Source organism: Perissodus microlepis, chromosome 5, assembly GCF_051167445.1.
Source record: "Perissodus microlepis isolate ML-2025 ecotype Zambia chromosome 5, ASM5116744v1, whole genome shotgun sequence".
In the NCBI taxonomy this organism is placed as follows: domain Eukaryota; kingdom Metazoa; phylum Chordata; class Actinopteri; order Cichliformes; family Cichlidae; genus Perissodus; species Perissodus microlepis.
In genome coordinates this window covers 16,031,358-16,044,549 of record NC_140465.1, presented here as the reverse complement: position 1 = coordinate 16,044,549, position 13,192 = coordinate 16,031,358, and the positions used below count along the sequence as shown (strand labels likewise).

The following is a 13,192-nucleotide window of genomic DNA, read 5'->3' as shown; positions in this document are numbered from 1 at the left end:
CCCCCTTCCACCGGGTGCAGTGTACTCTCATTGCAACGCAGACACAGAGCAAAATAAATCCCGCACTAATCACTGTGCACACATCATCTAACGGCTATAGATCTTTTGAGCAATTGGCACAACACTCTGGGTAGCATTCAATCAGCTCTGCTTACCATCAATGGCCCTGGCTGGAGCGATTACTTCCAAATTGTGTATGAATCCCAAGAAAAGCAATCCTGTTGCCAGCATGTTGGCCGCGATGCGCAACATTGTAGCCTATCTTGGAAGAATATTACTCATCAATCGCTTCTTGCTCCTGTCAAAAGCTGGAGGTTGCAGAGCAGACAGGCGACGACGTGTAACCGTGTGCCCCGGCGGGGATGCTGGAAATCCGCTGTCTGGGTGCGCAGTGAGTGCTGACAGGGCTGCTGCTTGCTGTCTACCCACACTCGGAGAGTAAGTCTTCCAGACTTGTCCAGGCAAAAAGCCGAGGCTTTCTCCCAGCCCGGGGTTGCTTAAGGGGTCCTCGGATGCATGGAGAGCCCTGCCACAAAGGCTAGCAGGCTGAATTGAGCATCAAGCTAGCCCGGCTTGCAGGCGAGATGAAGGAGCTCGCTGGCGCCTGTAATCATGCAGCTGTCCGCCTTTTGTTCTCCCTGCCCCGATGGAGAAGAAGTCACAGGGGGGGAATAAGAAGTGGATCAAATGTTCCTCTCCTCCCCGCCACCTCTGCTGCTGCTGGCCACAGATTGAGCCTGAAGCCCGGAGCCCAGTCAGTCAGCGGTCTGAGTGACGTCGCAACATCAGGGGGCTCAGCTGGCCCTCCCCTCTCCCTCCAGCACCACCCGACACCCCCACCACCACCATTCACCTCCTTCAAATTAGGCTCACTCATGTAAACTCGCAGGCTGCAGTTGCTACCACGGTAGGGATTCTCAGTCCACCTTATTAAACAGATTTGACATTTAGATTGTGACATAAAAACACCCGATCGTTCCAGTATTGTCGTTATTTTCAAGTACTTTGCAACTTCATCGGGATTTGACGTTGATTTGATATGAATTTTCGCAATAATATTGGAAGTTGCGGTCAATCCTTAACAAATGTATTGAACAAGCCACCCAGTTGAAGCTTTATGCCGCGGCTGCCCTAAATTTGTCAGTACTGCTAATTACCTAAATCATTTTTATGTTTCTGGAATGCTTAATCCACCAGCATGTAGGCTCCTTAATTCAAAATGACATTTTTAATGCTAAACTTTAATTATTGTCGTTATCCACGAAAATTCAAATGTACTGTTTTACAAAAAAGATGAAAAGCAGAATAGTATTATTTCATTTAAGATGCCAAATTCATCACTGAACAGGATATGTCGTTTAAGTGTTTGAATGTTTTGGTTGATTAACAACATTAAGTCAGTTTCATTACTGAACAGGATATGTAGTTTTGGCATTTGAATGTTATGTTGATTAACAACATTAAGTCAGTTTGCTATTTGCCCAATAAAAACCAACCTAATCTTTAGTTTTAAACAAGTTTCTGACAGATTTCTAATATTTGTGCTTTCTTATTTTTATGACTGGTGGTCTAATAAATTTGCTAAGCACAGCAAACAATTTGCATATTCTTGATAGGACCCAATGACTTGCAGATTTTCAGACCCCCAAGCCAGCTACCTTCTGGATGCAGCCTTCACAGAACTAAGTTTAACGACATTTGAAGAAGACCCCACATGGCCCTATAAACCTATTATGATGCACATAGTCTTGAAATCACGACTTTGAAGGACATGATCCTTGAACTGGGATGACGTTTTAGTGGAAGAATGCTTTACTCAAGAATCAGAGCCATACTTTTTAGTGATGTGTGTGGCCATGACTGGTATCTGATGCTTGCTTTCTGCCTATAACAGGGTTCAACAGTACCCATGAAAACGCTTCTTACTGTGATAATGAGGAGAAAGTCACGTAATGTGTTAGAAAATAGTGTGCAGAGGCATAATTACCACAGCAACCATTTTACTATTTAAAAAAGGTAACCAAAAAGTAACCAATCTTAGACAAAGCTGACACACTAACGGTTTTGTAAGCTGTGAACTGCCTAGTATGGAGGGAAACACCCATCTGTACATCAAAAAGTGTGAGGGGATTGTCTGAATTGTTTTTTTTTTACCCTGAATGATGACAGCTGATGTTGTTGGGATGCTAAACCAGCCTACAAGAACCTCTATCCAAAACGACAGCCAGGCGGCAGACACGAGGGTTTCCTTGGCTTTGTCTTAATTTAAGGTTTTCAAGATATGGAGAAGCTCATCCCGTCTATTTTGAGGCTGCTGCTTTCTCCACTGATACTCCAGCACATCGAGAAATGTTCGGAGAACTGATGGTATTTTGGATCATTACCATCGCTTTACATTCATCAAGTACAAACTGCTTACTTGAACATGTTAGGCAATAGGTTTACTCTCATGCAGTACTTGGATCATTTAACAAAAACAACACCCTGAAACACATATTTTATTTTACTGAAGAGCACTCCGGGGAGCTGGGAATATAATGCCAGAGAAAAAGCCTAAGATAAAGGTTTGGGATTAGATTACCTGGTTTATATAATCGTTAATGATAACATCTGATGAATACACAGAAAGACTACATACAATAAATGGCACTGTGACTGTATAAGGTGAATTATAGATGGCTTAGATGAATTTAATAGACTTAAGCAGGGAATCATTTCAACATTTGTGGCTCAGCAGAGAGCAGACTTTGTCTTAACACAAAAGTTCTTCATTTACAAACAGATTGCTGGGATTATTGTCTGACATATGTTGAACTGCTCTTTAAAATATGTAAAGTAAGGCCTGCAGCCTCTATTAAGAACCCTTCTAACTTCATTGTTTAAAAAAAAAAATCATGCAAACAGCTTGTAAGACACTGGCTATATGTTAATGGTTTACTTCCTCTTTATTAAAACAAGTCATTCGTGGTCACAGTCCTACTGACGCTGATATCTGATGAGTCAAAGTTTTATTCTCGTTAACTCTGATTATGTTTGTTGTGACTGTATTTTGTTTTTAAATTCTGTGACTTTTTACATATTTAATTTAATCCCAACTACAGTGTAAAATTCATTCACACAAAAAAAATGGCACAATCATGCAGAACTGGAAGAAACACAAGACCAGGTGTGGAGTATTTAGACTGAGCCTTAATAATAACTATGTTTTTATAGGTTGTGCATGCTCCTGACAGCACAAATGAATCCGGCTTTTACTTACGCATCCCCAGTGTGTGTGCACCAGTTTAGAGCAACAATATCAAGTGACCTCTAGAATCTATCTGTGAAATGCTGTGCAGCACTGACACCTAGAGGGTCTACAGTGCCAGATTATCTAAAGCCAAAGAACAAAAGGTCTTTTGTGTCAGTGGGAAAAAAAAGAGAGAAGAAGACTGTATTTAAAATACTACCAAAGTGACGCATAGCTTTAAGTATTCTGTTCTGTGTCAGCAGTCCCCCCAAGACTCTTACAAGGATAAGAAAATAAATGAGTTGCAAGCGTGAGCACAAAGAATATCCAGCAAAACACTTGACCGAGATGTTTCTGAAAGAGAGAATGTTAATACCACTTGTCCTTTTAACCTCAGTCTTTTCTTGATTTCAGGGTCATTATATTTGCTGAAGCCAAACCTTTCAGGAAGAGTTATGAGCAATGAGGTTTGTTTTTTAAATAAAACTGACATTTTAATTTACAGTTAGTGTTAAACAAGCTATTATTTGGTGTTAATTCAATCAGGAATTCCACATTTTTCACCCAGATCGTCCTCTTAAAGCTGTTTAAATGTTTTATTTAGTGCATGCAGCATAGCTAACAGTATAACAGCGCCACACTACCAGTTCTTACCTTATCTAATGCTGTGTTTGAGTCCAAAAATGTCCTCATACCAAATGCTTTTGTGCAGTGCTTACATAACTAAAACCAGACATTCACTGAAAAAGCATGGAAGGACAGAGAGGGAAAAAGACTTGAGATAAATTTACAAAAGAAACACGTAGTCTTTAGAAAATTCACACACACAAACCTCAGACATCCACGTGTGATAAATACAGCCATTTTACATCATTCTGTGACCACCTTGTCCCACAATGGCACATTTTTCCCAGTTTATGGAGCTTAGTAACAGTGCAAATGTTTGTCTGAACCCTTTATGAATTTTCTTTGTGAATGTATTTTCACAGCCACTGGGCTCCCCGGGCGAAAGAAAGAAAGAAAGAAAGAAAGAAAGAAAGAAAGAAAGAAAGAAAGAAAGAAAGAAAGGAATGAGTGCGTCAAGGTGAGGTTGGGATGCTTTGGAGATGTAGATAGTAGGGATAGTGGATATTTTGGAGTAGATATATATGGAGCTGCCAAGCAGAAGGAAAAGAGAAAAACCACAGAGATTCGTGGATATAGTGAAGGACGACGTGCAGAGTTAGTGTGACAGAGGAGGATTGATGGGGTGAGAGGGAAAGGGCGCAGCAGAAAGATGATTTTGTCCTCATTTTTAATTAGACTATTCTTAAACTCTTGAGATATTAGTTGCTGTGTAATGATTTTTTCAGTTTTCTAAAGTCCTCTAAAAGGTGATCATGTTTTAATTCACTTTTGTGTTTCCCTTTTCTCTTCTTTTTTTGCTCTTTCTTGTTAATCAGCTCTGGAAAACATACTCAATGTTAATGAAACAAGGGAAAATCAGTCTTGGAGTGAGCTGTCACATCACCTACTTGCAGCATTGTTTGTGCATGTAAACATATAACCCACACATTGCAAAATTATAGCAAGCGTGTTGACCCATAACACTGCTGCCTTTGCTCTCAAAAAGGCTCTTTATGGGGGAAATGTTGAGGTATCAGTTGGTGTTTTTCAATTTATACCAGCAGATGGAAGCATAACACAGGGGACACGCTTGCCTGTGGAGTCCACAGCGCTCACAGACATCACTTTCATGTTACCCTCAGCCCTGTGTTTGGTAAAAGCAACGACTAGACTAAATTACTGTTTTTGGTTTAACTATTTTTGAGCAGGAATTAATGAATGAAATCTAAAAACAACAGTAAAATAGGAAAAAGTAAACAAGAATATGCTGCTATTAACACATCGCTCATGATTTCTTTCCATAATTCCCTCTAACCCTTCTCTTGACCTTGTAGAAGTCTCATGTATTACTTGCCAGATTTAGATCCATCTCTGGGGATCTTCACTTTTTCTCCTCTAATCAGTTTTAATGCATTATATGTGTGACAGCGAAACAAATGGAGAAACACATTAGAGATCTGCTCTAACAGCTAACAGTAATATTTATCCCTGCAGCAATCCTAAAGTGACTCCGATGCTGTGCATATATACACCCACGCATCTTTCACCATAATGACATTTTGCTCAGCACTTCCCTTTCTACCTGTAGCTCCAGTATATTCTGTATCTCTGCCCCGATCGTGTGATCGTGGCTCAAGAGTTGGGAGTTCGCCTTGTATTCGGAAGGTTGCCGGTTCGAGCCCCGGCTCGGACAGTCTCGATTGTTGTGTCCTTGGGCAAGACACTTCGCCTACTGGTGTTGGCCAGATGGCGCGATATGGCAGCCTCGCTTCTGTCAGTCTGCCCCAGGGGCGGCTACAACTGTAGCTTGCCTCCACCAGTGTGTGGATGACAGGATGTGTAAAGCGCTTTTACTAGGGGGGACTAGTACAAGTGCTATACAAATACAGGCCATTTACCATTACCACCATCATATTGTAAAACACCATGCTTCTGAGTCCTGCACATGATAGGCTATATCAGGATTGGAAGCACTTGTTTCTCTTGGTCTAGTTGCCAGTAAAGCCATCATAGCCTGTAGCTTTTCTTGGTTAATGTTTTTGACATGCTTTAATTCCCCAGCCACCCTTCAAAGGATAGTTGGATGGAAGAGCAACTGCAACTGCGCATGTGAAGTAAAGTGTCCACACTGTGCAGTGGGAAAACATCTCTTCTCCTTACAAAATGTATCTGATGTGAGTGACACTGAATTACCGTATTAATGGAAACCCTAACCTGTGGAGAACTCTGAGAGCTGTGCTGGGCTTCTGGTATGTCTTTTTCCGTCGCACTTTTTATTGATGAAGTAAGTGAAAACGCCATTCATCTGCTCTGTGTCATGAGCAAGGAGCAAGGATTTTGTGCGTCATTCTTTCATCCTCAAACTAAGGCTCTTGGTGCACCTACGCCCAGTTTACTGCAGCTGTGGTGAAAGCCAGGGTGAAGCGCAGAGCGGAGGAGGCAGTCTGTACTTGCTCCCCTCCAGCATGTTAATGTTAAGATGTTGGATTATTATTTTTTCCAAAACTGATGAATAAAGTATGGATTGATTTTAGGATTTCATGTCAATATCTGTTTTGTGTTTTTTAAAACTTGGAGCGTTTTTTAACTTTCCTTCATACGTGCACACGCAAATGGACACGGGGATGCATCAGTCTCTGAAGTAGATCATCACTCATCTTCTACTCACCCGTCCCGCCTCCCTTCACCGATGCTCTCTCCCTCCCCTCCCTTGCTTTGGAGCCAGATGGATTACCTCATCAATCAAAGTTCCTAGAATCACATCTTGTGCATGTGTCCGTCTGTGCATGTTTGTGTGTGCGCGTGCATGCGCATGTGTCCCAACACTACAGTGTCTTCATTTTAAGGAAGAGAGAGAAAAAAAAGATATTTGAAGAAATTTTCTGTCTCATTCACTTCTTTTCATCTCCTTATACACAGGAAGCAGCTCGTTTTCTTCATGCATGAAAGCCTGTTTGAGCTGACAAAATGACACAATCAAAATAATGTGAGTGCTCTTGTTTGTAGGTGGGACAAGGGCTTTTAATTTGACAAGTGTACGTAGAATTCCAAAGCTGAGCAGTGAAATATGGCCTGATTTCTGTAAACAACCAGAGAAGACAAGATTACGCAGTATTATTTGAATGTATTTTTAAGTTTTAAATACTTCAAAACTGTGAAGATTTTTGCAACACACTATCAAAATGCAATTAACTTGATTAGAAGAATCTAGCCCATTTCCCCTTTCTATTCCGTGCTATGCATTAAAAGTCAGACCCGCCCTTTTAATGTTAGTCTACAGTGATACAAGTGTCGCTAAGTCAAAACCGACCCCTTGTTTTATGTCCTCTAACCTACGAGAGGAAGTTCTACAATGTTGTACAGTCTGTGTATTTTTTTCCCCTCCTCGAAAGAAACAATTATGGAGCGGGCAACGCTGATAACACCTAAGGAATTTGAGGCATGCACAAACAGCCCTTCCCCCATCCGCTTAGCTCAATCTCTCCCCTTCCCCCTTCCCTCATCCCCTTCTCTCCTTTCCTCCCACTCCATCATCAGACTTTCTTTCTGCCTCTTTACACTCAGAATCTGTTCAGACTACTTGCAGCTGGGACTTGGGGTTAAAAAAAAAAATCAAATCAAAAGAAACAAAAATAAATCGTGCAACATTTAGATTGTGGTGTCATGACAATGAGCCCGATGTTTATGCATGTTAACACCAAATAGGTTCTCAGTGATAATCTGTTAATTACATCCTCAGATTGTGAGTTTTGAAATGTTGTTAAACTGATGTGTACCAATCAAGCAATATGGCTAATTATTAAAAAATCTATACTTTTTATTTGTATTAAGTAAGTAAGCAAGTAAGTACATTTTTCACATAGCACCTTTTTAGGTAAGGCTCAGAAAGTCTTTCACAACAACAATCAGCAAAACAAAACAAGTAATCATGAACTCGAGAGGAAAAGGAATCCAGAATTTAAAAAAGTATAGATGTCTCAGACACTGGCCTTACTTCAGTGACTCTGTCAGGAGTTTATAAATAGAAAATATGAACTGAACAAAAAATAAAAAATAAATAATCAGAACAAAGAAATTGTAACACACTGTCGAGCTTTTAATCTCAGTTTATTATAAAAGTAAAACTCACTTCTTCTCTTTTCTAATTAATTTATTTGTATTTAGAGGCAGCACACATCAACCACCACTGCTGTCAATGAATAGATCAAATACTATGCCCATTAAAAACAGCTTTAAGTGCTTTATTTTATAATAGCTTCTATTCATTACTATGAAATTTAAGAAGTTAATAATAATTAGTAACAGTCTGAAAGTTGTTTCAAAATTGTGTTGGATTTAAAGACTAAACAGGTAGGTTTTATGCTAATATTAGGTCAGTGATAGAGTTGACACTAGGGTGAGGATTGTTGAGGTCAGTTGTCTTAATAGTTTTCTCATTTCCTATTTGAATTAATGAAATAGGAGCTGTAAACTGCTCCCATTTGTCTCAAATACAATCTGAAATAGTGCCTCAGAAGAATCAGGATGTCCGGGATGCTTGCACAATTTTACTCACCGTGCTAATAGATTAATTATCATTATAAAAAGATAATTAATGTGCACACAAACGATATCTTACGCTGAAACCTAAAAGTCATCATCCATTCCCCTCAAGCCGCCTCGCCCCTCAAAACTTCCTTTTTCACACTCTCCCTCAAAAACACATTCCAGCCACAGGGAATGCCTGACTGATTGTTTGATGAGTGTTAGGGGTGTGTGTGTGGTCTGTTCGGCAGACGTGTTAAGTAGCTACTCTCACGTGAAGCAAGCGAATGCATCCATTTGTTTGTCTGTGCCTCTGATAATGCATCTTTTTTTATGGCTTTTATTCACTACAACAGAGCTTTAGCCATTCATTCGCTGCTTAACCCGCACTGAGAACAAGCAACACGCACGTGTGTAATTAAATTCATTAAGGATTTAATTAAAATGGCAAAAAGCTATTTTGTGAGATATTGCACTTTTTATTGTTTACTGTAATTAAAAAGAGTTTATTTCGTGACTACCAGTGTATTTCTCTCGCTGCTGCTGCTGCTGCGTGAATGGTTTATGTTACATGAAAAAAAACCAAACACATGAATTAACATAAATAATAAAAGCTATAGCTTATGAAACTCGAGCTGCACATATCTGCAGAGATTGCTTCAATATGCAGTAAGCTGTTTCTTTATGTGGAGCAGGTGTTGGGTGAAGGGTTTGCTCTGTCAGAGGTGGAGATTTTAAAGAAAGAAAGACTGGCTGCTTCTCATTTTCACCCTTAACCACATAGTGCTCAGTGGTCATTTTTGAATGACACCTTTGTCTTTTTCTTCTTTTTGCCCACTTCTAGAGGTTCTGCAGTGACTTTCTGCCTTTCTATCACTCTCAGCCATTTTGACCTTGAACCCCACATTGACAATCTCAGTGACCCAGACCCTTCCTCACACATGAACTACCTGAACCCTTTCACAGCATTCATATCCACTTTCCACCACACACAGGCTCCCTTCCTCCCGAACAACAACCCACTTTGATGACAGGGGTTCACCCCCACTGCATTCATGCTCTCTATAGCAAACCACAGGGTGGAATTTCCTAAACAGTTGCCTTTGTCCTGAATGGCTTCCACACTGCAAAATAGCTGTGGCTATATGGCTGTATTTCATAATAAACTTGCAAATAAAAAGTATCTGCTAAGGCTGATTTATTTTAGAAGACAAATTAAAAAAATGAGAACATTTTTAATGCAAGTCTGTACCAGATGCAGCTTTCATTTTATGAAAAGAACTCTGACCCATGCTTCAAAACATAGTTTCACTCCCACTTTGAGGCCATGATAAATTAAACTTTTTTTTTAAGGAAAAGAAACAGGCAATGCACCACCTCTTTCTTTTTTTTTTGTTGTCTCTAATATAAAGCATTACGGTTATCCCACACATACGCCTGCATGCACACATAAGCATAAACACATGCCCGTGTGCACATGTAAACCGCTTAGCTACTCTTGAGGTAATAAGTATGGATTCACAGGCTATAACACTTGGGGTGGAGGGGGCTGGGTTACTTAGCAACTAGCCTGTTGATGTCCAAACAATGTTCATGTCGTCAAAGCGGCTGGTTGTAACAGACTGAGGTTCTGCTGCTGGTGCAGCAGTCTCGCTGGTGTGTTCCTAAAGGGAAATGAATGAACAGACACACACAGGCTGCTGAAGCCAGAGATACACAGACTAACACAAAGTGCTTATGGTTCATTTCTTAGAAATATTGACCATACCGCTGCACTTGTCATTTTATTGTCCACACAGAGGACATGCAGTGCTCACAGCTGGCAGAGTGGGTCGTCTGTGGAGGAAGGAAAGCCTTTTGCTCACTAGACTATACAGGGATGTGCCATTTCTACAAAGTCTGCAATCTGTAGAGCTATTTTGTAAAATCTACAAAAGGCAAATGATAGCAGAGGAAACTTTTTTGTGGTTTTTAACTTTACCTTAAACAAAGCTAATTATAAGCAAAATGCACAGAGAATTTGGAGACTAACAGCTACAGCTTTATTGAACAGAAGGCACACAATCCTAAGGGAAAGTCAGTTCTGCCTACCAGTTGTAGCCTGTTTTATCCGTCGAACACATGCATTGCTCTTAAAAGTCATCTCTGGTGTTTGTATCAGCAGCAGAAATTGTGCTTTGGTGTGTACATGCTGGAAAAAACACAAATCACTCTTCTTCTGGTGAGAGATTTTGCAAAGAGTCCCCATGCTTGAAAAAAATACATTGACTCATAAATCATTCATGACTCTATATTGATGTACTGTCCAAAACACTGAAATGAAACTAATAGATTGCTAATTTCATAATTGATGGCTGCAGTGTGAGATTAAAAGTAGCAGCAGGGCTGGGTTTTTTGCGTCAGTGCTGATTACACTGAATGCCACTGCAATTTAGGAATCAGGTTTCAATTGCCATCTGTGTTGGAATATGTCTTCCAGCCAATTGCTGGCAACAAGAGAAAGTGAAAAGCCATTCAAATATAGCAGTAGTAGATAAGAAACCAGAGTCAGTGACTAGGCAGCCATGGATAACATGTTAAAGGTAACTTTAGGACAATGCTCATTCACACTCTGATGTCAAATTTTTAGGGTTAGCACCTCATGTGTGTCTGCTCTTTGATAGTATTTGTCTGTGACCTTCAGAACAAACAACACAGCGTTGCATTTGACCCGTTTCACTGTGACAAAACCACATCATTGCCTCGCACTAAAGTTTATTTCCGACCATTTAAAACACTAGAACTAAAAGTTCTAATCAGCACAATTTAAGTGTTGCACAATAGTTTCTACTAGTGGTGAGTCCTAGATACTTAATTGAGTTACACAAACAATACAAACAATAGCTTTGTTTCTGTTTGGTCACAAGTCATTGGGTCAGTTACGGCACAAGCAAGAAGCTGACTATATGTCTAAATATGTCTCTTTCCCTCCAGATGACCAAAACAGGAAGGTCTCAAGTTGTACACAACATACTTAGCTTGATTATTTTTTGCTTCCCTGGCCCATGAAATTATTTTCATTTTGCTTCTGATGAACTAATAACTACAATGGAGGGGGCACTAGCGAAGGAGAACCTTAGTAATGACATTATAACTCTGGGTTTATAAAATGTATTCATTTATTTTTCTCTTGTGCCAGACTGAAGGTTTTAAGGCTCTGTATGTCTTCAAAAGACATGTTGCTTTGACATTAATCATAGGGAAAAAAAGACAGATACACTTTTTTAAAAATGTTTTTTAGGAGCAGATTTTACACGTTTAGACATTTTCAAACAAGATGCTCTAAATGGGGGCATGTTAAATCATGCAATGATCCTCGAAGCTCCAGCTACTCTGGGGGATCTGTGATATGAGCATCAGCAGTCTGGAGTTATCACAAATGGTTCTTTCCTTCTTGGGCAAAGTAAGATAATAATAAATGGCATCTGAAGGCATGCAGCAGGAGAACGGCACGGATAAAACTGATTGGAGTGATGAGAACATGTTAATGGAACGCAGAGAGCTGTAACTGTAAAACAGTATGTCTTGTCATATCCAGAAAAGACTGACTTATGTGAACTGGCTGATTGTTTGCATTCAGTATTTAATGAGGAACTATTAACCATTCTCAGTTCATAGGAGTTGCTGTATTGCAAATGTACTTAAGAAAGTTTCAAATGCATTTGTTATCAGTAAAAAAACAACAACAAACAAGCAAACAAGAAAACCAAATAGAGAGAGAAAGCCACACATACAAAGGAAGGAGGAGCAGCAGAATTAAATATGCTTCAGTTCAGTTCAATTTAGTTTCATGTTTATAGTGCCAAATCACACCACAAGGTGCTTTATACTGAAAGAAAAAGACCCTACAATATTAAAGAAAAAACCTCAAAAATCAGATGGCCCCGTATGACCAAGCACTTGGTGACAGTGGGAAGAAAAAACTCCCTTTAAACAGGAAGAAACCTCCAGCAGAACCAGAATCAGAATCATCTTTCACAACTGGTTAAGGGGGGTGAGGGAAAAGAGAGCACAGAGAGACGGCACAAAAAACACCCACGGGAAAGAGCCAACCCTTCAGGTGGGTTAAAAGGATGTGGAGGTGTTATGAATTTCTTACATCTAAGATAAATAAATGATGGCCTCTGCTTTTCTACTACGCTTTTATTGTCTTCTGTATGGCACCTCTTGCAAAACTTAAAGTTTAGATTTTTGTCTCTGTTGTTAAAATCAGGAGAATAATGTAGTATAAATTATATATAGGCTAAAAATAGGTGAAAGTAGATATTTCTGGAAGATGTGTGTAACAGAAAAACTACAAACTAAAGGACAGGGTAGACAAAAGATAATAATATAAAAACACAGAGGGAAAAGAGGTGAGATGAGAACAAGAAATGCTCAGTGCACCATGTGTGCCCCTCTGGTTAAGCTTCACCTGATCCAGTCCTAACTATAAGCATCATCAAAAGAGAAAAACTTGAAGCCAGCACTTAAAAGCAGAGAGGGGGTCTGTCTCCTGATACCAAACTGGGAGCTGTTGCACGGGAGAGGGCCCCGATAGCTGAAGACTCTGCCTCCCATTCTACTTTCAGAAAGTCTAGGTAAGGCTGCAGACTGAGCGAGAAGTGCTCTGTTGGGATGACATGGTTTTGCAAGGTCTTAAAGCTATCATTGGGATATTATCATTCAGGATTCATGTTAAATTCAGTCCTGGATTTAACAAGGAGTCCACGAGAAGAAACTAATGTAGCAGAAATGTGCTCTCTCATAGTCCCACTTAGGGTTTTGGATCAAGTGATGGCTAACACATGCATG

General features: G+C 39.9%; 1 protein-coding gene across 4 annotated transcripts in view; it reads right to left on the bottom strand.

The window, feature by feature from the left end:
• The window catches only part of LOC146386971 (low-density lipoprotein receptor-related protein 1-like), a 96,805-nt gene extending 96,029 nt beyond the window's left edge, over positions 1 to 776 (bottom strand). For all 4 annotated transcript variants that reach the window (XR_014800256.1, XM_084928242.1, XM_084928244.1 and 1 more), the window contains exon 1: positions 156 to 776. Coding sequence is in view for 3 of the 4 variants with exons in the window: in XM_084928242.1 (XP_084784368.1) it covers positions 156 to 252 (97 nt within the window). In the remaining variant the exon portion in view is untranslated. The remainder of the gene's footprint in view (positions 1 to 155) is intronic.
• Between the last annotated feature and the right edge of the window lie 12,416 nt (positions 777 to 13,192).